Source organism: Grus americana, chromosome 15 (assembly GCF_028858705.1).
Source record: "Grus americana isolate bGruAme1 chromosome 15, bGruAme1.mat, whole genome shotgun sequence".
In the NCBI taxonomy this organism is placed as follows: domain Eukaryota; kingdom Metazoa; phylum Chordata; class Aves; order Gruiformes; family Gruidae; genus Grus; species Grus americana.
The window spans coordinates 11,803,951-11,828,917 of NC_072866.1; the positions used below are offsets into that span (position 1 = coordinate 11,803,951).

Genomic DNA, 24,967 nt, shown 5'->3' on the forward strand with positions numbered 1-24,967 from the left:
ATAGAAATGCAGCAAAACATCCTGTTACAGCTCTAAAAACACACTCTCTTGCTCTTGGTTCTTCTGCACACGCTAGTTCTGGTGTAAGGTAATGTTCAGAAATCTGCTGTGAAGAGTGCAAAATTATCAGTCAGGCATAGGAAGCTCATTCCCATCTCCCACCTCATCTCTCAAATGAGCTGGCTCAGCATTCAGCAGCCTGGACTCACAATGGCTCTGCTACATACAGCAGGAGTTTGCATTGCATTTAATTCACTTCAGAGGTCCTGCCACCTGCACTCATTAATGCATTAAATAAGAACATCATTGCTGGCAATGCAGCCTAATCATGTTTATCTAACCCTTCTAAACATGGTTCCCTATAGACTTAATACAAATGCACAATTCAAAACAGCAGTGCGCCCATGCCTTGCAGAGTCTGCCAGCAGCAGGCACACAGCTTACCAAGATGAACATAAACAAGGCTGTTGAACCACTACTCCGGATTTTAAGCTTTTGTACTGCTACATGGATTTGCTTCCAGAAAAAACAGAGAATATGTAAGCTTGCAGTGAGCATCCCATGGACTAAGGCTCAATACCAGTACAAGCAAAGCTTCATCATCTCTCAAGATGAGTGTTCTTTCACAGAGCGACTGAATTCTCTGCTATAGCGCCAGGCACCCAGCATTTTTCCACATTTGAGTCAAGGACAAATCAGTCCCTGTTTAACAGTGTTCAGTGGAATCCCAACCTGCTGCTGATTTGAACAGGTCTGACTGCACAGAGCCCTGAGGCAGTTTTGCAGCAGTGTTGAGCCAGAAGATCCCCACTGCAGCTTCATACCAGTGCAGAGCTCTATCCCACTGCCACTTAAGTCTTTCTTTTCAGAAGGAGCCACTAATACAAGATCCACATCTACACGTTAATGCTTCCAGGTGATGGTGCAACTATGTCCTCGACAACACTATACTTGCTGATACTGTAACATTAGATAAGAAGTCAATACCTGCACTCAAAACACTGCGAGGCAGTCCCATCAGTCTGTGAGTATGGGCAAGCAATAGGTAACTCTTTTCCAAAACCATGAGTCAACCTGAAATATGAAGTCTAAACTACCCCAGTAAACATGTGCTCAAAAGGCCAGTCTAACATTGCTTTTCCAAAGCTATCTGATCCAGCCATGTGATTTATCCGCAATCTCAGACTGGAAAGAGGGAGAAGAATCAGAGAGGCTGGGCTGACTACACAAGCAAACAATTTGTTGGCTGCTCTGATTTCCTTTTCAGAAAGGCAGGCTTCCCAGTCCACTGAAGCAGAACCCAGGACATACAACTAACTTTCACACATTACACTAGCTAGCACATACATGGCCATTTTGTAAGGAACCAGTTCCAGAGAAATCAGGGACTGAATATAAGCAAGGGAGCTCACAGCTTTAGAAGGCTTCTGCAGCCTGGTCTGTGCTGGCTTCCAGTATTGACACTGCCTGCGAAGCCAAGGTGGGGGTCATTTATCTGAAAACTCTGTATGATTTTAACTCCTGTAAAAACCTGGGACCCAAGAAATGGAAATGCAATGCAAAATACAGTGTAAATTCCTGACGAACTCCTCCCCTTCTTCAGGGGTGAGAAGGTGCCTAGGATTAACATTATTGTTCCAGTCTCTATCACAACCACCACAGTAATGCAAACAGCAACAACAACGCAGCCTAAGACACTGCTTCAAATCAGCACACACTAATACTGAGGACCTGTGTCAATGAGAAATCAGAAAAGCAAGATTTCTGAATCGTCTTGTCACAGAAAGCTCACTTTTTATTACCCAGAACCTGAATGCAGTTTTAATGAGCTTTTCTAATTGTTCCCTTAATTAACCTCTTTCCAACCAAAAGAGGATAAACTCAAATTATATCAGTTAGTCCTATTTAGAAGTGAGGCACATTAGTGCAGGATTTAAGCATGAGAGAATTTTACTTCTACAGAAGATAAGCAGGAAAAGAGACAGCCCAAGCTGAACTGAGCATGCATTCCTTAAGATTATGGTATATATTTCAAGTTATTTAAACTGAGTTATACTATTTGATCCATGTTGCATGATTCCTATCAAAGATGCATAGCAATTACTACTACTGCTTAACATTTCCATCATGAGAAAAAGATCAATCTGAAAGCACAGATTAGACTCAACATAAAAAGCATAATGAAGTTAACTGGTATTTCCAAGGGTGCCCAAGAGGCAACTCTTAAGCACATCTGAAATTTCCAGCTGATTACAGGGGGTAAATTAATGGTCTGCAAAATCTCTTGTTCTTGTTACAGGCAGGAAGCAACCTGCTTCAATTCCAGAACTGTTGAGTTTTACTCGATAATCTGCTCCAGACAGGTACATCCTGCAATCCATGGCCATCTAAACCATACATGTATTGTACTCATACACAGTTACAGTATGTTGCATACATCTCAGTTCCTTGTGGGAAAGGATTCCTATTTCTCTAGGATGCCTTGCAAGGCAGTGAGAATAGAAAGCTTTTTTAGTTTGTATTAAAACTGAACACACACAAACATACACACCCCAACCTCCATAAACTGCATAGAAACAATTCTTGCCGTACAAGATTACAGGCAGGAAAGAGTCAGAAAATGGATTGCTGGCTCTCTGCTGCATGCTTCAGTTCATAGACTCCATAGCACTCGCTGAATGCATGCTATATATACATTGGGAATCAAGGGGAGGAGAAGGAGCACACATGCCACACATGGTTACTGTGATATAAAAGATGTTGCTAGAATTTGTTTGTTTTAAATAAGACAGATTTTCTGAAAGTTTCCTGGACAACCTCCTCACACTGACAACACAGCACCCATGCTATTAGGCATCCTTCATGTGGTGAACCAGTGACAGTGACCACAAACATTTCATCTACGTAAGCTCTGAATAAATAAAGTGCTAGGAAACACTAGACTACATAAACAGTCACCCCCAAAGCAGACTTCAGGAAAAATGGTTAGGTAAAAACCCAACAAAATGACTCCATAACCTGCACAACTCTATAAAAAGCAGACATATTCTCCCCTTCCTCAAAGCACCTTTTACTCACAGATGCAAAGGAAATGGAGATTCACTTGCCAAAACATAGTACCAGGTTCAAGAGAAGCTATTACAGTCACCAATTTCTTTGTTAGAGCACCCTGAGTGCTGTTCAACACCAAATGACTTCTGCTAAGATCTGCTGCATAAGAGCAAGAAAATGCTATTTAAAGAGATTTTAAATGGAGACAGGAAATCGTGCTTTTTTTTTTTTTTTTTTTACATTTGCACCATGGAAAAGCACAGTGACAAAACAGAGAAGACAAATAATGAAAAAGTCAAGGTGAAACATATATAAATATATATACACAAAAATGTATATATAAAACTCAGAATGACATTATATATATAATGTAATCTATATAAACACAATGTCATGTTATGTTATATATAAACATCATTCCAGTTTATTATGCAAAAGGGAATAACCAGAAAAGTAAGTTGGAAGACTGTTACACATGAGTTGCCATCAACAAGTTGGTACCATCTTTGTCTACTTTATCTTGACACAATTTAGGGAATCCTGTTATTCCTGAACATTGCAGGTATAAGTGCACCAGTAGCATTTGTTTTACAAGCAGTGCCAAGATGCAGGTTGAACGAGGAACATTTTATGAAATGCTTCGTTAAATATATTACACTTTTCACAATTTGAATCAGAACAGTAACATTGTCATGGGGTTTCATTCAGAAAACTTAGTTAAGCATGATTGTTTCTCTGTGCTGCAACTGCCACTTTTTTTTTTTAAACTTGCAGATACTGTTACCACACCACTGACTTTCAGTATCTAAATCTTTCTCTCTGCCACGTGATGCAACGAGACAGTAGCCCAACTCTTAAGGATGAGGCAGTTATCTCTGCAATCAGTAAATTCCTTGGATTCAGCAAACATGGACAGCCAGAGCTCTAATTACAGCAGCACATGTTGTGATAAAACAGAACTATGTCATTACTAGCTAAAGTTTGACAAGGGATGCCCACAAAAACCCTCGTAAAGAAAAAAATCCTGAACGAGTCCCACACAACAGCTGTTACTCTGTTCCCTGTAACATCTCTGAAACCAATTTATTTTTGTGTCAATTACATATCATTCACCCAGAAGAATACAGTATTATTCCCATGCACAAAGTTCCAAAACCACGTTGGATTTCTCAACTCAAGTGAGAATTTGCCGCCAGTCATCTTTGTCAGGCTATTACCATTACCAGTTATTTCAAGGTACTTGACATGATTTTACTGGAGGGCAAGGTGGATACTTCTCACCCTTTCAGTCAATGTGTAAGATAAATACCAAAATTTCAGGCCACGACCAGTGTGCAGGTACTGTACGTAGCAGCCGTTACAGAGAAGTGCCCCAATTACCTGCTGTAACTAATTTTCTTCATTTTCTGTAATCAGCCAAGGGAAGAACCACATGCCTGCATCTATGAAAATCAAGTTCCCATCAAGTCATAAATCCACTCCCTATTCCCATAATACTTTGAAGCAGTCTGAAGGGAGGTGCCTTGAACAACATAAAAGACTCACTGGGAAAGTTTAGGCACCAGTGCACCCAATTACAAACTAAATTTGGTTAGAAAAAGATAAGAGTTTGCTTCACTTAACTAAACATATATCTAAGCCCTGAAGGTCTGCCCAGGGACAGATAAGCAAACTGAGACAAGAACAACTACCTCAGACTCACATTTCTTCAAAAACAAGGCTCTGATAATTGCTGTGACCACTGCAAAACAGCTGAGCTGGGAACATTTCCTGACCAAGATTTGTTGCTGTGCGGTGCTGCATTCTGCCCAACACTCTTCAGAACTTCAGCTTTTCTACAGCAAGCCTCACTGCATTACCCAGCACAAAACAGAACACTTCAACTGCAAAATATTTAGAAGGGTTCCGCCCCTATTTCAGTAACTAAAATAACCAAATCTATTTTCTTCATCTTCACAAAAATAAACTAGACCCTTACTCCCCAGTGGGAATAACTGTCAGAAGTATTGTGCTCAAAATTATTATTTTGCATGATCTACAGCTGTTTGAAGCAGCAAAGTGGGCAAAAACATGAGTAACAAAACCACCTTTCAATCACAAGTGAATTAAAATGAGTATAGTTCGAATGAATGTCATAAAACCATACAACAAGCTCTTGAAAGCTGTCTGAGCTGTCACAGGAGATTAGGTACTAGTCACCTCTCCTTTATAATAAAATAATAATAAAATCACCCAGCATTTCCTGTTCTACTCTCTACCCTAGAATTTTTTTCCCCCCTAAATAACACTTTGTAAGCAATACCAAAAAGAAACCAGTTATATCATCCACTTGGCTAGTGCTATCTGCATTCCAAATGAAAAAGTTAATTGCACTGAGACCAAGGAAAGAGTTCTGGAGAAACAAAGACAAATACACTTTATTCTCTTAAGTCTGAACACACATTACAAACCAAGCATGTACCTATCACCATGGCAATTTAAGAATCATTGTAATTCTTTTCTTTACATATCTCTTTAGGCTAGGGGACACAGGCAGCATAACTACCAGGTTTTTAGAGTGCTTCGTTCATTTTGGAGGTTACCACAGTCTTAAAGTAATGAGTTTTCAGTATTTGCTGTTTTCCTTTCAATTACTCTACACTGATCTGACCAGATTTAATAAAGAAATTCTATTTAAGACCTACCCATAAAGTCCTTCATCAAACACATCAGAGAAATATCTGTAACATGATGGTCAGTAAAATCATTGGTTGCATTGTTGAAGCAATAAGCAAAGGGTCTGCAAGTAAATGGTAAAGCCCAGAATCCACATTTGTTCTTCCTGGAATGAATCAACTCAGTCTGAAGACAAGCAAGACACGTACATTGCCAGACAGCACCAGGACAAGGAAATAAACTGCAGAGCTCCCTGCAAACATGCCTCTGGTATTATCCACTATTGTTTAATTACAGTAAAAGCTATAAAAGTCACCATTAGTGTTTTTAACATAACTGAAGGAAAACTAGATTTAGAAAGTACTGATATTATCTGCAAATAAAGGAGTAGAGCAATCTGTCACTGCTGAAAAGATAGAGCAACCCATTGAAATGGTTGGTCATAATTATTCTGTAAGTCACAACATGAGTTTAGTTTAGGCGGACTGGGTTCTAACTTCACAAATCACTTGCCTTGCATGCTTAGTATCATAATTTAATATATACCATCATGTGTAACATCACAGATATGCAAAGATGTACATATATTAGCTGGGACTGAACTAAAATTGCCTGTGTGCGTATGTGAGTGAGTGCAGGTTTTCAATAATTAGTTGAATTCAAGAGAGTGGTCTTACTCCTACTTCATGAATTTTAATTTTCTTCTGTTGGGAACTTTTTCCAGAAAAAGTACCAGCAACTATTTCCATTGATCTGTTATGCCAGATGCACAAGTAGTTCAACTTCAGTGTACTGGGTCCCTGGCATTAATCGCTTCTTCAGTATCATTCCTATACTAAAGCTAACGTAAACCTGGTTTTAGTAAACGTAAACTCACACTTGAACTCCTCATACCCAATCCAGTGGCATTAGTATTGACTAGCCTATAATTCCAGATTATTGGAAGGATTTTCTATCTTTCCCCTGAAATGCATTCGAGTTTGCTGGAAATCCTCCTCTTTCCATGGTCACCCTTGGACTTGCTGGGATTAGTAACTGGACAACTAGGTAAAATTCTGCAGCTCACATGGATGGCTCACTGGCTGCTTCTGCCTTAAAAATAATCTTCTCCCCCAAAAGATATCAATTATGCCACTCAATCTCATGCAGATTTATTTTAACACAACCTAAATCTGTTTCTCTGCTGTAAGAGGCATTTCCTTTACTTTCCCCCATTCCTTCCCCTCAGTCATTTCTTCTCAGTGCCAACAGTACCATCCAAACAACTTCACAGCAAGTCAAACAAGGTAGCTGAAATAATAATTAATTTTTTTTTTTTGTTGGAGTAAGTTTTCAGGCAGATCAGCTCCCTGATCTTGCCTTCCACAGCAACACAAGCACCAACACAGAGGAGGTGGAGGGGACAAGTATCAAGGGGAGGAAGGAAAGGAGAAGGTATCAGCAGACATGTTGCAGATTCATGACAGATTATAAAACAGAGCATGTAACCACAGACTCAGATTTAAGCATCACATGATCTAAACACTGCCTTCTCCTTTCAGAAAATGAAATGCAATTCATTCATTTTGAGAAAAGCTCTGGTCTTTATCAGGTAAATCACATCAGCCACCATGCTGATGCTCTAAGGCTGGAAATTTTCAAAAGTTCCTGAAACAGAAAGGTCACGATTTTTTTTTATTCAGTTTAATTATTTCAAACCCCAAGTCACTCAGCTGTATGCAAGAGGACCAAACAAAGACCAAAAATGTTTTCTGCATTCCAACAAGTGCTTCCTGCAGCCCTGTACCCATAGCAATTCTCCCATAGCAACCAGCGGGTCATGTCTGCAGGAGCAGGAATGGGTTTGTGGTCATCTCAGATGGATACGTAGGCTCTGCATGCTGTAACGTAAGTGCCTTTTAGTACCTTTGTGCTTCCAGAGTTTATTCACTGATTGTCCTTGAGAAAAGGAAGTGCAGTAAGATGACTGAGCAAGGATTCAGTAAAAATTAAAATTGCCACTTCTCTGTCACAGACAAGACCTTTTCCTTATGCTCCTTGCTACTGTTTAGCTGGAACCGCACGCGCAGTAAAACATTTTTCCCCTTAATGAGAAGGCACCACAGGTTACACTGGGATCTGCCTAACACTGCATATTACCACGCTTAAAACAAGGTTTCCAACACAGCCAAACAAGATTTCAGATGGGCAAAGAGCGTGTGCAGGCAAGTGTATCTATTTAAAACAAATACTACCAGCAGCATCAGGCAAAACCACAACTTATGAATAGCTATGTCTCTTAAAAGCACCAAGTAAATTAGCTGTAATGAATGTTTCTATTGAGCTCAGTTGCACAGGGCTTCCTTTTATGCCATTTCATCAAGGTTCAAACACACTGAGGAACACTTCCACACACAGGCAGATTTTCAAATAGGTAGTTTAGCAAACTCCTTTGAAGACAGCAATGTTCACAGGAAAGTATGGGCAAACTCTGGGATTCCTCTCCCTGCCAGCACGATGCACACACAGACATACACAAAAGTTATTTTTGTTTCTTCAGTCCCTGCAGTCTCCGCAGACAACCCACCATGCCACACTGACAAACAGCAAGGTCTCGGCCACTGCCCAGCCCGGGGAAAAGGCACCAAGTGAAACTGAGCCAAGCAGGTGGTGGAGCAGGAAGAGTATAAACACCCCTAGGCTGATCAGGAAGGCTGAAAAGGAAAAGAGATACTAGGAGCCCAATCCAAAAGCACATCAAAATGCTGGTTTGGTTCATACATATCTTCTTTAAAAGTGCACAGGAGAAGACTAGCACTGGTTTTTTTTTTTTTTAAGACTCCAATAACTAGATGTCGAAAGCAAAGCCTCCAGGAGAGTTTGCATTATGATACCATGCTGTAAAACTTCAACAATCATTTTATTCTACATATCTACCCAACAATTTCTTATCTAGCAATCCTTTTAATTGCTGTCACAGGGCAAGTGGATAAATCGAGCAACACCACCAACAAAGACTGGCAGTTAATTTTTCATTCAAGCAAGAACATTCCAGGCTACTTCATGCTGGAGAATTAGTAGTGAAGAATCAAGAGCTGTATTTTTATTTTTACATCCCTTACATCTCTTTAATAATGTTCTGATTTTACTCTTTGAAAATTGAGACATGAAACACAGCTTCACTGAGTATAAAAAGCCAGGAGCATGCAGTTTCAAAAATGGCCTTTCTGAAACTTTTCCAGCAGAAACCACTGTAAGCCAGCTAGTAGTGTCTCTTCATTCACTTTAATGCCTGCAAAAAAGCTGAAGGATATTCTTGAAATACCATCATTATCACAACTTATTTACAAACTCAGTGGAACACTGGTCAATCCACACCTGACCAGGGATGAATTCACTTATCTATTTAAAACCCCAACTATAAACATTTATGTTAAAATTAATCCAGAAAAATCCTGACAATTATTTCCAAACAGATTATAAGTATATAAGATGATCTCAGAAACCAAGTGTTGGTATAACCAAAAGAGTATCATTAACTGGCTGTTACAACAAATACCATTAAGGCAGATTTTTGGTACTTGGGCCAGGTACTCGGTCAAAGCCCACCACAGAGACCACCTTGTTAAATATGTATGCTAAGACAACATGGCAGTTACTTGGCACCCATGCACCAGGCACAGAGAAACAAAGAGGTGGTGCTATAGTTGTACCTCAGTTAGTTTCACATTTCAAAACATTGGAGTCAGCTTCAAAATATGCCATTCACTCCAAACCAGGAGCACTGGGCACAGGGCTTGCTATCAGAAGACAAATTCTTCTTCCCCTCCCGAGCACTCCTATTCCTTTAAAAACAAGCAAGCTGCAGTTCAGCAGCACGTAGGGCAGGATATATGGAGTACAGCTAGTCTGAGCATTGCAAGATCTAACTCAAGTCTGCCAACAAGCTAAACATCTGAGCCTAGGTCATCCACAAAAAATCAGATTAGATTTTACATCAATATAAATTAATCTGCAGCAGTGACACCTATCTTCTAATCAATATTGGTTGGGCTTTTTCTTTGTCTGTTTTTTTTTTTTTTTTTTTTTTTTTTTAAAGTCTCCTGAGGGTGAATTCTGGCCCCACTACTACCACACCATTACAGAAGCTGCTCTGTTCCCCTGTATAGTCCTTACTATAAACAGCTTCATGTCTCTGAGCAAACCATCAAGATACAGTGAATTTTTCTGTGTGTCATTGTAAGCCACGTTTTAACCCAACACCACTCTGCCAGTCAATTAAAGTCTATCTCATTTATCATGCCTCTTAGTATAATGACAACGGAGAAAAACTCTGCAGTTGCATTCCCAGGGATGTCAACAGCTAGCTACCTGCTGAGAACATTTAGTAAGCTGTCCTTAAAGTCTAAAATTAACCATAAAGCTGCTGTTTATTTTGAAGCTTGGGAATAGGGAGGTGTTTTAAGTGTCAGAATGAGTGGCCTGACATCAAAAACTTGGTATGAAAGTCTGCCACCAAAGCAGTGGGCTGGCACAAAGAGCAGACAATGCTTTTATTTAAATGAGGTTGCCTGCCAGCACCAGAAAGTTTTGCTATCAGCACTGCAGATGCCTGATATCATCTGTAACACACAGCAAGCCTATTATGTTATTTTGTTGTGTGTGTGGTTGTATACATAAAAATAACGATAGTTAAGAGACTAACAGCCTGTGTACCACTGCTGCTTTAATCAGGTATTCTAGCCTGTAGAGGTCTAGATCCTATCTTAACCATTTCTTCACCAGCCAATAAATATTTGATCTTCAGAGAATATGTAAGTTAGGTACAACATTAGTGTGTGTGTATCTCATTTTTATCATGAAGTCTTATAACTGCAAGTATCCCTTTCCATGTTAGGCTGATCAATCTACTCATTTTTTTTAGTATATTGTCAGCATTTTAATTTTCTCAAGCCTGTAAATGATCAATATCTGTGATTTTAAAATAAATGAACAAAACCCAACATGCTACATGAATCTTCTTCAAAAGCTAAGTAGCTATTTAACACCTCTGGTTTGAATATAGCTAAGAGGAGCCAGGAAACATCGGTTTAGCTTCAGAAAAGGTGGTGGGTTTTTTTTCAATGAACTCTCCCTCTTTCTAACTCTGATATTTCTGTATTTTCCTTTGAATTTATGTTCCTTAATAGTGCTTACCTTCAGTCTTTCATTTTGAACCTCTTTGCCTTTCATATAACACCATTGTCTAAGGGGTACATGTCTTTTTAAAAAGGAACCCTGCTTAAACCTCCTGTAGGCCATAACCTTATTAGCATGTTTCAAAGCCTGATCTCTCTCCTTGGAGGTGTGCAAGCCTCTCCCACCAAGAGAAAAATAGTGGTCCCCTTGCTCAAGAGCCATAGGATGTTTTCAGAACCCCAAGTTCAAGAGGAGGGAGTACGTTGCCTACATATACTCCTTTGCTTGAGCTTTTACTGTGCTGACAGGTATCAGTCCCTCGTCAGCATGCTTTTGATCAGCAGCCTGTCTGACACACCACAGCCGTTGCACAGACACGTGTACAACGTCAATAACATCACTATCAGCTGGAAGTAGACACAGATGACCAGCCAGCCACTCCCTCCTCCCAGCCTCCTTTATGTCAATAAATCTTAACCTGGCTGTTTGAGCAATGTTTAATCATAAACAGTTTTGAACATGCTCCAGAATATAAACAAAGGTGAACAGGAGAAAAACTGAGAGTCCAGTACCAAGAATCACTTGCCACTTGCTGCTGAACCAGGTAACAGAAAGCAGATAAACAAGGAACTGCTAAGGAACAGAATACAAGCACTTGGTGTTCATTTAAAACAACCACACGCAACATTAAAGTGTCCAGAATTGTGACCACAGAAGGATTTAAAGGACTAAATGCATTAACATTCTTGGTTCTCTTAAAACCAAACAAAAAAGGAAAATTAACTTGCTTTGAACACCCACTTCGATGCATGAAAATAAACTACCCTCATTGATCTCATCCCACTGCCATTTACAATACAGTCATCTTGATTCCCTTCTGTGTTGCTAATCAAGCTAAAATTAACTCCTCTCCTCCTGCTTACCACACGTGCTAGTGCCACAAACATCAACACGGGGCAGGATCAATTGTCTCTCTCCACAAGTGCAGCCCACCTTTCTTATGTGGTAAATGAATATTTAGAACCTACAGGACCTCTTGTGGTATTTTAACCACATTCATCACAGGGCTGGATAGTTGTTTAGACTGGGTGACAGAATAAGTAGCTCTTACAAACCTAGTTCAAATAATTCTGAACGCCTTCTAGTCATTATTGGCTTCTATGGACCTCTAAAATGGGCTGCACAAAGTGGGGATTTCCATCCTGTTAAGCCAGTGTCCATCTTAGAAGAATCAACATCATACTCGTCACTCCTGCTTTGACGGAGAGCAAAGATATGTCTTAAGCCAGCTTTTCCACAAAGCCCTAGAGGACTCTTCACCAGCATGGCACTTAGTTAAGTTTGGGGCATATTCAGAGGACACAGAAATTCAGTTTATATGGTTGCCGCTCTGACAACATTGGCAAAAAATACATACCATATCCTAGTGTCCGGTTTTAAAGCAGCTCCATTTTAGATCCTAATGTCATGTTTCAAAGGAAAAAACAGTCAAATCAAAACAAAATCCCAACCCTACCAGATAATACCCATTAAACAAAGCTAAAGTACAGATCAAATTGGCACAACTATGGAGTGGAACAGAAGCTTAAAAGAAAAAAGCACTTTGTGGAGACAAATATTTTTCAAGTGTGTGCCTGAGAGCAGCCAAAGTTTTATGCTATTAAAAAATACAATATGCACCACAGTGACAAACAAGGTTACTCCATCCACCCCCATGCTAACTTGCTGTTTCAACAAGTTACACTTAAGTGCACAATGAAAGGCAACTTGCACAAAAAGCAGGATGATACTTATTTCTATACTCTGCTCACCACTCACCACCCTTGTCCTACACCTATCTTTAATGAGGCAGCAGCAAACCCTCCACCAGAAGACTGAAGTGGCAGACACTGCATAAAGTTTTGGATTAAGTAAGTTTTGCTCAGCCCTTGCCAAGGGCTCGAGGTACGATGCATTTAACCTCCTGTAGGACTTCTCACATGCCATTTTCCCCAGTCCTAGGGGAGCATTGCCAAACCACAGCTCCCAGCCCCAACGACAACATGTAGCCTCTGGCTGCTTTAAGACCCCCTGGACCATGGTTATTCTGGCAGCATCAGGCAGTGAGTAGTCACTCTGACATTCAGTTTGTTTTCCAGAAATGTCACAGAAATGGTGAATACTAGCTTTGTAACATGCACATTTGTCAGAAAAGGCTGCCTAGCCCCCATTTATGACACACTGAGTTTTTCCCCTCCTTCTAAGACAAACCTTAAGATAAGAGCCTAAGTCTGGCTTCCATTCTACCACAGCAGAGACCACAAGAAGTGACTCAGCAAAGCATGGCCACCGTGAGCATCTCTCACTCCTTCCCTGTTTCTGCGAAATTTGAGCCCTTCTGAGAGGTTCTCTAAGCCTTTGCTGCTCACAGTGATCTTAGTTAAAATGAGAAAGGTCAATAGTAACTATTTTCCTTCTTTGCTCATCTTGGCAGAAACACTCACTAAGTATGTTTCTCCCCCAATCATAAACCACAATTAACACCTACCTCAGTGCCAAAAAAAGCCCCACCTGCACCCACACTCTGGGGAACTTCCCTATAACAGCTTCTACAAAGAGTTCTGTTTTCAATAAGAAATTAAGCAGGACACCGAGAATTAAATACATAGTGACAGCATGGAACTAACTGCAGTGTCACAGTTGGCCTCTACAAGTAGCACCAGTTATTAATTTCCATACCTAACTCAGTATCAAGCATTTTAAAACTTTGCTCAACTGCCGGGGAATTTCCAGCTTGCTGCAGATCCTGCCCCTTTCACCACAGAAATCTGGCCACAGCTGCCACAGGCAACATGCAACTTCAATTCTACCCCTATTTTCATCCTACCTCCCATCTTCTTGGGAAGACTCTTCCTTTATTACTACAAGTATCCAGATCCTCAAGAATTTTTTATACCCTGGAGAAAGAGGAGAAACTAACCCTTTGAAAAGATCAGTTCATAAAATCTAATAACCATCACAGAGAGAGGTGCTTGTTTCAGCATCTTTGTTGAACACACTACAGCAGTTTGATTCTCATGTAAATCTCATTTGCAATGCCATCAACTTTCTTCTAATGGGCCATTCATCATTGTAGGGTTTGCTTTCAAAGAGCCAGCTCAATTCCTTGAAAGGTCTCACAAGCCATCTACAAGACTTACCCTTCCAAAGCTAGGGAACTACCTACAAACACATTAGCAAAGGCTGTGCAAAACAAATTAACCTCAGTAAAGCTCAGGAAAAGATCCTAATTCCCACATACATATGCCAGAAAACGCTGGCATGTGGGATGTTACTAACCTTTGAATTCAATCAGACTCTCTAAGAGGGCTCTAACACACAGAGCATGACTATGATGTATTTTCCTTTGAGGCTGGTTCAGTTCATTTAGAAAGTGATTTGAAAGAGCTAATGTACTATTTATGTACATTATAAAAAACGATCCATATGGAGTCAGACTTTGCAAAATGTTCACTCAAGTCCATTCCATTCCCTCTGAAAACATTTCACAATCCATTCAATACCCAGTAGAGGAAGCCAGGATTACTGTTTTAAAAGCAGCTCTGAGGGTAATTTAAATGTTTTAAAAGCTGACATCTTCTAGACTGAGCCAAATAAATGTTTGGGGCAACACAGAGCATCTCACACAAATTTCTATAAAGTGACATCCACCTGCAGCCTCTAAAACACTGACATTGAAAATAAAGGTTGGAAGAGAATCCCAGGAAAAACCTTCCTTCCTACTAAAGAGGAAAAGAAAATAATTTTACTGTGATTCAGGAGAAGGAGAGCATGTAGTGGACTGGCTTGTGAAAGACCACCTAGCAGGACATGACTAAGATTGCAAACAACGTAAACCAATCCCAAGATTATTAAGGTATTTTCAATCCTGCCAGCATATATGACTGTGCAGAGGGGTTTCTTTGTTGAAAGGAGTTCAACTAAAGTGACAGTGACTCTTGCAGAACAACAACACATATGTAAGATGCTGCCACAATGGTTTCATTACTTTTAAATCGGGAAATTTTAGAGACTTAACTTGTCATTACTGGCATATTCTAATGTTCCCCTTTCTTTGGTTCAGTATAGCATACAGAATTAGGGAAACATTTAACAGATGCATCTTACTGGGAAGCTTCATACGAACTTCATAGTTTGCAATATCAGCTTTTTGGGCAACAGGATTCTAGCCCTTCTCTGCTACACATCTTTTAAGTAAGAATTCTCATACTTGCAATACTATCAGGGGGAGCACAAAGCAGGATGAAACTGAGAAGAAACTGTGAACCCCTTTGAGAAGAGGATGCACCCACTTGTCACCAAGAGACCTCAGATTCTGAATCCATCAAAACAATTTTGTTTCCCAAGTTCATTCTGTGGCTCTGTTTGCAGTGAAGTGCTGATCTGGGACAGACAATTGTAAACAGATCATGTGCAAGTCTAAACTACTTGATTGCGCCTATTTCTAACAGCTGGTTTGCATATGCCTTGTTTACACAAAACACAAAAAATGCTAGCAACACTTTTATTGAATCACTACACATTAGGAATTTTCTCCTAAGAACTCCTATGCCTGGAGAAAACTTCAGTGCTTTCCTTAATATTCCATAAAGACAGACATTAGCAGCAAAGCATGCGCCAGCCTCTGACTTCCTTTACAGATCTTCACAGTGCTAAAACAGTTTCGTTATGACTTGTTTCATTAGACAGTGTCTGAGGGAGACATGGTATAAGAAGAGATAGTAATCATACAGCTGAATGGACAAGACAGAAGGAGGCAAAGCCACCCAATTGCCAGGCTTATTGACAGTCAACACGCATGGTGGGCTGGCAGCCAAGCCAAGGTACACCACCTTACACAAGCTATGAAACAATTAAAAAAAGAAAAAGATCAATAAATAAATAACAGTTGGCACATCTCCCACACAAGACACTACCCTTACTAGTTTGGGCTACACCTCACACTGAATATGAAAAGCAAAAACATTTTTGGTCTACCCACCAGGTGGAAACAAAACTTGCTTTCAGTGCCTCATCCTTTTCCCCTCCCACACAATCAGGATTTTGAGTGTTTAAGAGTCCATGGTTCTTATGCCCTCGAGAGAGGAAAGGCCTTAAGTTGCTCAAGAACAATTCCTTTAGCAAGTGCACAAACTGGCTCTGCAGGGAGTCCAGTCCTGCTTAGTCAAAATGTTGGTGGCTTCCATACGTGGCCTTAAGGGAGACAGAAGATTAAAAACAGTTTGTGTGGGAAGACTTCCCAAGGCATTAAAGTGGCATGAAGCAGAAAAAAGGGGTACAGCTATAATGTTCTATTTCAGAGAGAAGGGGAGGGACCTCCTTTTCCACAGCGCATAGACCACCTCCGCAAGGTTTTTTTGTCCCCTCGTTCTGTTCTAAAAGATGAAATGGACTGTACTTGTACATGAAAATAGTCTCTTATGCCAGAAGAGTCTTGAAACAGGATAGTAAGTGTTAAAAATGTGCTTCAAGTTTTCTTCCACTTACCCTCCTATCCTAATCACACAGTATATATTAGCAGAACCAGACAAAGACTGTCCATCTTTGCTCTCTCAGCTAAGGCAGAGCTCCCAATTAATTTCTACATTATTTCTCCCAAACTGTCAAGATGTCCTCAAACAACATGAAAATTACATATCTGGTACATTTAAAGGAGGGAGGAAAACCACTGAAGTAAATCATGCATACACAACAAATGACAACCCGAGAAATTAAACTCACTTTCAAATTACTAAAAATAGATTAGGTAGGGAGGGAAGGGGCTATCAATCAAATCTTAGAGTTGCTGCATATTCAAAGAACAGGCTTCTAAGAGTGCTCTCAAGACTGCTTGAAATTTTTATGCTAAAAAATGCACGAGGACATGAAAAAAGGAGCAGTAGGATAATGAAGAGCAAAATACAGAAGACAGAAGTGGATACAGAGTATTAATTAGGCCATTAAGATGCTTAAATGTTTTACTGTCCAATAAAATATTTATTTCATAAAATTAAGTGCCACGCAGAAGGAATGCACACATGCATTTTATTGAGTTGTTCTGAAGAAACTGAAGATGTGAATTACTAGCAAAAAAACATTTGTGGACAAGAGTGAATAGACATTAGGAAAATTGTATCTGCACTATGAAAGCAAAGAATATAATATTGGATAGAAATTTTCCCTCACATTTACTTAAGAGAGAAATTAATCTGCTCTATAAGCATCTCATAAATCTGCTTTTATAAGGAGTCTGCAGTCAAATCAAATAGGAAGACTTACGGATACTTGAAAAAACTAGTGATTAATACTGAATTATTGACTGACATGAATGCATTAAGACCACACATTATTTGTACACACAATTAGTCAATTAACCAAGTCTGGAAGTACATTAAGATGTCATTTCATAGCCCACATTCAGGAGACAAAAAAACTGCTTCAACTTTTTCATCTTATAGATTTGTTCAAAACGTCACCGCAAAACCTCCAGCTCCCTATGTTTCTTGGTATCAATCTTGCAGTCTAGTACATCAGGACCCACGTCAGATGCATAAACCAACCAGCTACCTAAGTTTACCAGCCAGAAAGCACCGCACAAACTCAGCGGACTTCTTAGGCATTTGCTGCCTGTCCTAGACACAAGCAATTGTAAGACAAAGACCTTAACCACCCAGTACATGATGGACTAAGCTCTGCAGCATATTTAGTTTTCATACTTTCTTTAAAGTAGGAATCCTGAAGTGGATATCCTAGTCATGAGTCCGCAATCTCAGGAAACTGCTAGATACATGGGGACTGAATCAAAGACGCAAAAAGCAAAGCCAGTGTTAGGTATGGCTACATGTGACAGCCTTCTATGCTCTGGATGGCTATGAAGAAAAAGAAGAGGAAAGAGTCTGTACCAACAGCAAATGAGATAACTCCTCTCCCTTTTTATTAACATCACCAGCTCAAAAGCACATGATTTTTCTTTTTTAAACCACATTTCCACTTGGATTGGGAAGGGAAAGCTGGCTCATCCACATCTAACCAGCAGGAAGGTTAAGCATTTCTGGTTACTGTGCCCCTTGGCTCTGACTGCAGAACACCCAGACACTGCCTGCTCAGATGCTTACTAGAGCTAGAAGGAGCTCAAGGTAAATTAGCATGTCAGAAGGACTGATATGGAGCCGAGTGCTGGTAGAAATTTACCCTGAATAAGAAAGCCAGCTGGAGGTAGTTGTCAAATCTTAAACAGTGGTTTAACAAGCACCTAATCAGTCTGTGTCCCTTTTCCTACTCCACAGAATTGAGCACAATCCCCCCAAAGCACACAGTTGAACACACTCACTGAGCTCCACACTCTGCAATTGCTGCAAAAGCTTCTGTCAGTAACAGACACCAATTACTACACATGGGCCAGTAATAAAACTTTATTTGCATGGCATAAGTAGCAAATTCAAGTAGTTTCCTGTTCTTTACCAACATCCTGTTGCCACATCTACTCCTCCAGGAAACTGCAACACCGAGCAAGAGAATTTGGCATCCCACAGAACAGATCTGATGCCAAATGGCTATCAGAGCACAGTTACTAAGAGCTTGCTTACAAAGAAAACAATCACATTAATCTGGTTGTCATTTACGCTTTCAGTTATTCGGTGCAAGATTGCATGTCCCATTTTCTGGAGGGGGGCAAAAAGGCAAAAAGCATTATTTTGCCTTGTTACCAGAAGTCAAAACAGACACTCCGCAGTGAGGATGCTATACAGCTAGCACCAAAATAAATAAGATATGAATTATTACAGATTTCATCATTTTTATTCCTGTTTTTGTAAAAGCAAAACCTCTCACACTCATTCATCCACTAGATTTATATAAAAACACAACAGTACTAGCTGGAAGAATCCCACAGTCAGCTAAGCATACATGTCATGATTGGGAGTTCGTTAACACAAAGTTACACCAGCACAACGCCTTTATAGCTGGGACTCTGCACAAGAATGTACAAGACAAGTGTGGCATGTTCTGGTTAGATTAATCTTTTCATAATCAACACATCAGCCAAACTGAACCAAGCTTTGTTTAAAAGAATACATAAGAGAACATACACTGAGTTTTACATAGCGTTCGTTTATACTTACAACCTAACTTACAGCACAGCTATTTTTGAGTCAACAAATGAAGCAGTAGTTTCACATAATTAGAGAAACTTTCCTTAAACATTTAATATAACCCACGACAAATTGAGCTGCTTAGCCAAAAATTATTACTTGACATAAATTCTATAATTAAAATCAAGTAATCCTTTATCACCATCTCGCTGTGCAACAAAAAACCTGTTCTCGAAGACAGTCTTTGAAATCAAACAAGAGCATGAAAAAATGTAAGACGAAGCACTAAGACAGCAAATCTTTAAAGAGTTTCTAGTGAGACTAAAACCACCATCCACAAGTTGTAGCAAAGCAAACAAAGCATTTCAAACAAAGAACAAAAAAAGCTGCAAATGCAGATTACGCAATATTTAAGAAGTAAAACTACATGAGGAGTTATTCGAATCAACATACATACGCAGCATTTCAGAAACAACTAGTTCTGTAGTCATGGTTATGTGGTCAAAGCATTTCCTCAGTATGTGTACGTACGGCTTGCAGTTCCCTCCGACATGTAAGGATACCCACACTCATACACACCATGATGGCATCAGTCTAACCACAAGAATGGAGGCCAAGTGGTTACTGAGGTCATCAAAACACTGCGATACGTTGCATACATCGGTTTTCTAGATTATGTCCTTTTTTAATTTTAATTAGTGCTTTGAGTCACTGGCTAACAGACTGTACAATCTCCCTTAGAAAGGGAAATGAAAAGACTGTTGGATCTAGCTCTCAATTTTCTGCTTGGTTACTAAACCCCCATTGCAGAGACACCCCCACTACCCAAACGCTGAAGTGAACTTGTGTATTCACAATACAGAAAGATTAATGCACGCATAAAATTTTGCAGGATCAGCACCTTGATATGTGCTCAGAGTATTGGACTATTTATTTTTGTCAAGTTTATTAAGTACCTAAGAAAAACCCATTATAAATATATCAGCATGCTCTTAATAAAACTTCACATGCACAGTAAGTTTCCAATTTACAATGGGGCTTATATACTTTTTTTTAACTCCATGTTTATAATTTCATACATCCATATATTTACTTCCCTTGCATTTTATGCTCAAACTAAAAAACTCTTCCATTTGTTTCTTCTATGTCCTAAATACTAAAAGAACTAAAGGTTTAAAAACCTATTTTTATGCTTACAAATCTCATACTGAAAGTATCCACTGAAGAACACGAACGTCAGGCTCCATTAATAGCACTACTACAAAAATACAAGAGACACACAGAAGCAATAAGCAAATATTCCATGAAATATTCACAGACAAGCACCATTTTCCAATCTATTAAGCTCCCAGTTCAGAAAGCTCAAGTGTGTTATCAGGCTACGCTCAATCAACATTTGCAGTTTTTAGTCAATAGAACTTTTGTACTTAGGAGCATTTAAAAACCTGACCCATAGCTGCTTAGAATTCAGGTTAGCAAGCTTAACTTTCAACTTCTGTTTCAGTTCCTTCGGTTCTGGGGGGGATTAGAGGGTAGGTATATGGAAATGCTTATTTTAGTTACTGGAAGTCTCTAACTTGTTATTGTCACTTCTTTTAAAAATTGCGTCCATTTTGAAGATAACAAAGAAAAAGTTAATAATTCAGCATTAACCTGATCCTGTAAACACCTGATTACACTGTAAATTTGAAAAAAAGTACTGCCTTTAGGACAAAAATGTGCTCCAGCTAATGGTTCCTGCTGTATCTTACGTTTTTGCTTGTATTGCTAGTTTAAAAAAATCTAGTTCCTATCCTACTGATAGTCTTTAGCTTCTTTTTTTTATAGAAAAATACCCAGATATTTATCCACAGATTTCCAGCTTCCACAGGCACAGCTAAAAAAAGTTCCCAGCAATCCTTAATTTGATTTAAAGCACTTATTTTTGATGTAAGTACTTCCATAATTTCATCTTGATTTATATTTGCAATGCTTGCTGTAGTGTGGCACTCACATTAATTAAATAGATTAAGGGGTCTTCAGCTGTACTGCAGGCCCTCCACTCTTCCACCTACTTTGTTTCTAACTGTCATTAACCTCTAGGAAATGCCCTCCTTGTTGGTCATCATTGTTTAATTATACTTCATAGTTATGTCATCATATCTGTGAAATATAATCTTCCATAACAACACAGCTGTGAAATATGATACTCCTGCCTAGCAGTAAAATTCTGATTACAGCAGATTATACATACACATGATGTCGATGGAGGAAGTGATACGAAACTTTTTGAAGGCCCTTGATTTTGAACGGCTCTATTGTGCTAGGAGGTATGTACAGTCTTCAAGAAAGGTCTCAAACTCTTTCTCTTCCCTCCCTTCCCCAATCCTCCCAACAGTCTTCTGTAAGTTTTAGGAACAATTACTTCTAAACTTAGATGAGGGCTTATTACAGAGAAGTTTTATACAGAAAAAGTGAAGTGAGAAGAAACCTCAGAAATAGAATCTATGAGTCCAGGATTTTTTTTTTTTTTTAAACAAATAGTATGAATTGCATCTGAAAGACACTTTTTTTCCTGGAATCCTCTGCTTCCATTCATGATCTCATGATGCACAAACATCTCCTTTGCTTCTAATGTAACAGGAGCAGTGACTGCACTGGTCCAATAGAAACAGGACTTTGCAGATGTTTGCTGTCCTTTACAGGTGGGGAAAAAAAAAAAAGAGGACAACTATTCAAACAACTGGTTCTTAGAAGACTACTAGCAAGAGCTCCCCACATCACAAGAAACTCCCATCTAAATTGTTGAATGGAATGTCCATTAATTCCTGAAATTTAACCTAAACCATACATCCTGCTGGGACATGGAGACAGCGTGGCTGTATCAAACAGGCCAGTAGTGTTACTGTAAAATAATACTCAGAAAAAATTATAGTTTGTACTGTAAAGTCTGTGTACTAAGACCTATCTTCACTTTGTCATACTTTTGACAATATTAGCTGGCTACCAATAAGCACACAGGCTTCTCTGCAGAAAAGAAATGGCAGCAACCAGTGCTTTGTATTGCTCACCGAGGGTAGGGATTTGTGTGGGTATGAGTGTGCATGTGGGGGGGTTATTTTTCAAGAGTGGAGATAAAAGTGGACAGAAGAACAGTTTAAAGCCTCAGTCGAGACTGTATATACCAAGCTTCAACACAATTTTTTTTTTCCTGGTCTGCATTACAAACCCTTGACTGGCCAGCAGAAGGCAAGGAGTTGTTTACCTGTTAGAAGCAAGGGGGCAAATTCCTCTAGATTGATGCAAAACATTTTCCTACTCTAGAAGTCAGAAAGGGAGGAGCATCAAGTTTATTTATGCAGCTCAAACAGCAGCCAAGCAAAGAGGATGCCTTATTGTGCAGAGTTCATAACTGTACATTAAACTCCTCCCTTTAAAGTGATGAGGCAGGAAAATTGCCATTCCCACTCCAGGAGTCACAAACAAATGGAAGGGGAGAGAAATAAGCAACCAAGTCGCTGCTTGAGAGAGTTTTCAAGCACAATGCTTATGATTAACCAGCTGAAGAAACGGAATGGCAGGGAGGAGAGAGCTCACACAGATAAACCCAGAGCCAGAGGGAGTGACAACAGAAATGTCCTGAGCTTCGGGTGGTCTTGTTTTACAAAGCAAGATTAATTAAACAGACACTAAAGGACATCTTTCTTAGAAAATGAAACACATTACAAACCAAAACACCTCAGAGAGCTAGCAGCTAGGGAGTTATAACTAAATTACTAAGTACAAAATGAAGCAGCCTGCAGAGGAAATGAGTAATTAAAAAAACCGTCCCCTGAGCAACAGGCTGGTGAGAGGGGGATAACTCCAGGACCCTGGTGCTGGACGTAAACAGTACCAAAGCCAAAAGCTGCCAGATGAAAACAGATGTTTTATACAAACAACAAAAAGCCTAGTGGAACATCATAAAACCCCAATCTCCTGCCTTTACAGTGTGTTTTCACTCAGAGATGGCATTAGACACAGTCTGTCTGGTACAACCTGTAGAGATGCACACAGGAATTACATCATCCACAACTACCATGCTGATGCCCCTGGGGTGAAGCACCACAGTCCGTTGGACAGTGCTCAGCAACCATAAACAATGCTTTCAGAAGAAGAAATAGATTAACATCAACCTCATTCTTCTTTCTGCAAGAGAGTTTATCTAAAACACAGCACAGACAACCACCTCCCTGCTAGCACAGAAAGTCCTGCAGCCCTCTCCCCTTCCTCAATGAAGCAAAGACACCTTGGGTGTCTGCTCTCCAGGGGTCCTAGTGAGCAATGTCACCCCTGGCCTGGCCTGACTCCCTCTTTTTTCTGTTGCCCCAGAGAGATAGCAGGAACAACACCCAACTTGCCAACCCTAAAATAAGCACTCTGCCAAAGTGTTTTTCCAACTTTTTTTTTCCACTAAATCTTTTCCAGGAAAGACAAAGCCCGGGTGTAGCAAGCTTTAGTCCACTAACAAGAGCCCTTCTCTCAGTTATCTTTTGGAACCCTCTTAAGGGCCACCAGTTGAGCATGAGCCTGTCAGCAGGCAGGTATGGAGAACGATGACCATGGGGGACAGCCCGCAGGAGGAGCGCCCTGTGGTGAGGGGATCGCACTTCTTTTGCGGACACGGTTCCCTCAGGGAGAGCTGCCCCAGCACTGACAATCATAATTCCCCTTCTCAGTCACAGAGAGCAGCAAGGCCAGGAAGATGAGGACATCCCTTGTTGATGTTGGTCACCAGGAGGACATCCCTCACTGCCACCTCAGGCAAGGGTCTGTCTGTTGCTGCACAGAGGGTCCCTCACCCACCACAACCAACTTCAAGTGAGCAGCCCCTCACTGTCCACTCAGGCTCTTTATGGTCTGGGGAGGGCCTCAAAGCCACCTTCTTCAGCAGTAGTCCCTCACCATCCCCTCTGGCCTTCTGGGGGGGTTATCGCTCACTATCCCCTTCATCAGAGGTGGCTTCTCACCATCATCTCAGTCCCTCTTCTTGGCAGACCCACGTCCCCTCCATGGGGTGGAGGCACCTCACCGCCTCCTCGGCAGGGCCAAGGGACCCCTCACCGTCCCCCTGCTCCTCCGAGGCCCCTCTCCGTCCTCTCAGCCCCTCTCCACCCAGACCCACGCCCCCTCCCCGGGGCGGAGGGGTCCCTTCTCCGCCCTCTCAGGCCCTTCCCCGGGTCCCTCCCCGCAGGCCGCGGGCTCTCCCTCTCCCTCCGGAGCGGGCCCTGCCCCGCAGGCCCCCGCCGCCTCCCTGCAGGGCCGCCGCCCCCGCGCCCCCGGCCCGCGTCGGCGGCACTCACTGCGGCGGGAGCTGTAGGGCCGGGCCGCCGCGGCGCTGGAAGGCGCCGTCCACGAAGACGCCGTTCTTGCCGAGGCAGCGCAGGTAGAAGTGCGGCTCCTGGAAGCTGAGCTGCAGGTGCCGCCGGGAGATGAAGCTGGAGTGCCCCATGTTGACATCCACCGAGCCCTGCGAGGAGTTGCGGCCTATGGTGACGGCCGGCTGCCGCATGAGGAACTCGAACTCGCGGCCCTGCAGCCGCGCCAGCACCGGGCCGGCGGAGGCGGCGGCGGGCGGCGCGGCCGGGGGCGGCGGCCCGGGAGGGGGCGCCGCGGCGGGGCTGCAGGGCGCCGAGCGCAGCGCCAGCAGAGCCCGCGCCCCGCTGCTGTCCTCCCCGACTTCGGCCATGTTCCCAGGCAGGGAGCGAGCCAGCGTGCCGGCCTCCGGGGCGGAGCCGGGGTGGGGGGGAGCGGGGCGGGGCGGAGCGGGAGCATAGCCCGCCGCCGCCTTCCCCTGCTTCCCCGGCAGCACCGCCGGGCCCGGCCGCCTCGCCGCGATTTATGAGGCGGGGCGGGGGCTGGCAGCGCCGGGCTCGGCGGGGGCGCGGCGCCGCCTGCAGGTCCGGGCGGGCCGCTGCGCCGGGCCTCGGCCCCGTTCCTCGGGCAGGTGCTGAGGGAGCGACCCCACCCCGTCTGAG

The 24,967-nt window shown here is 41.6% G+C and overlaps 1 protein-coding gene across 3 annotated transcripts in view; it reads right to left on the reverse strand.

The window, feature by feature from the left end:
* FOXK1 (forkhead box K1) overlaps positions 1-24,754 on the reverse strand; it is a 56,694-nt gene extending 31,940 nt beyond the window's left edge. Inside the window, exon 1 of one of the 3 annotated variants that reach the window (XM_054842655.1) lies at positions 24,293-24,754. In XM_054842655.1, coding sequence (XP_054698630.1) covers positions 24,293-24,678 — 386 coding nt within the window. In that variant the 5' untranslated portion in view covers positions 24,679-24,754. The remainder of the gene's footprint in view (positions 1-24,292) is intronic. The other 2 variants (XM_054842653.1, XM_054842654.1) reach the window with 2 other exon arrangements.
* Positions 24,755-24,967: the final 213 nt, after the last annotated feature.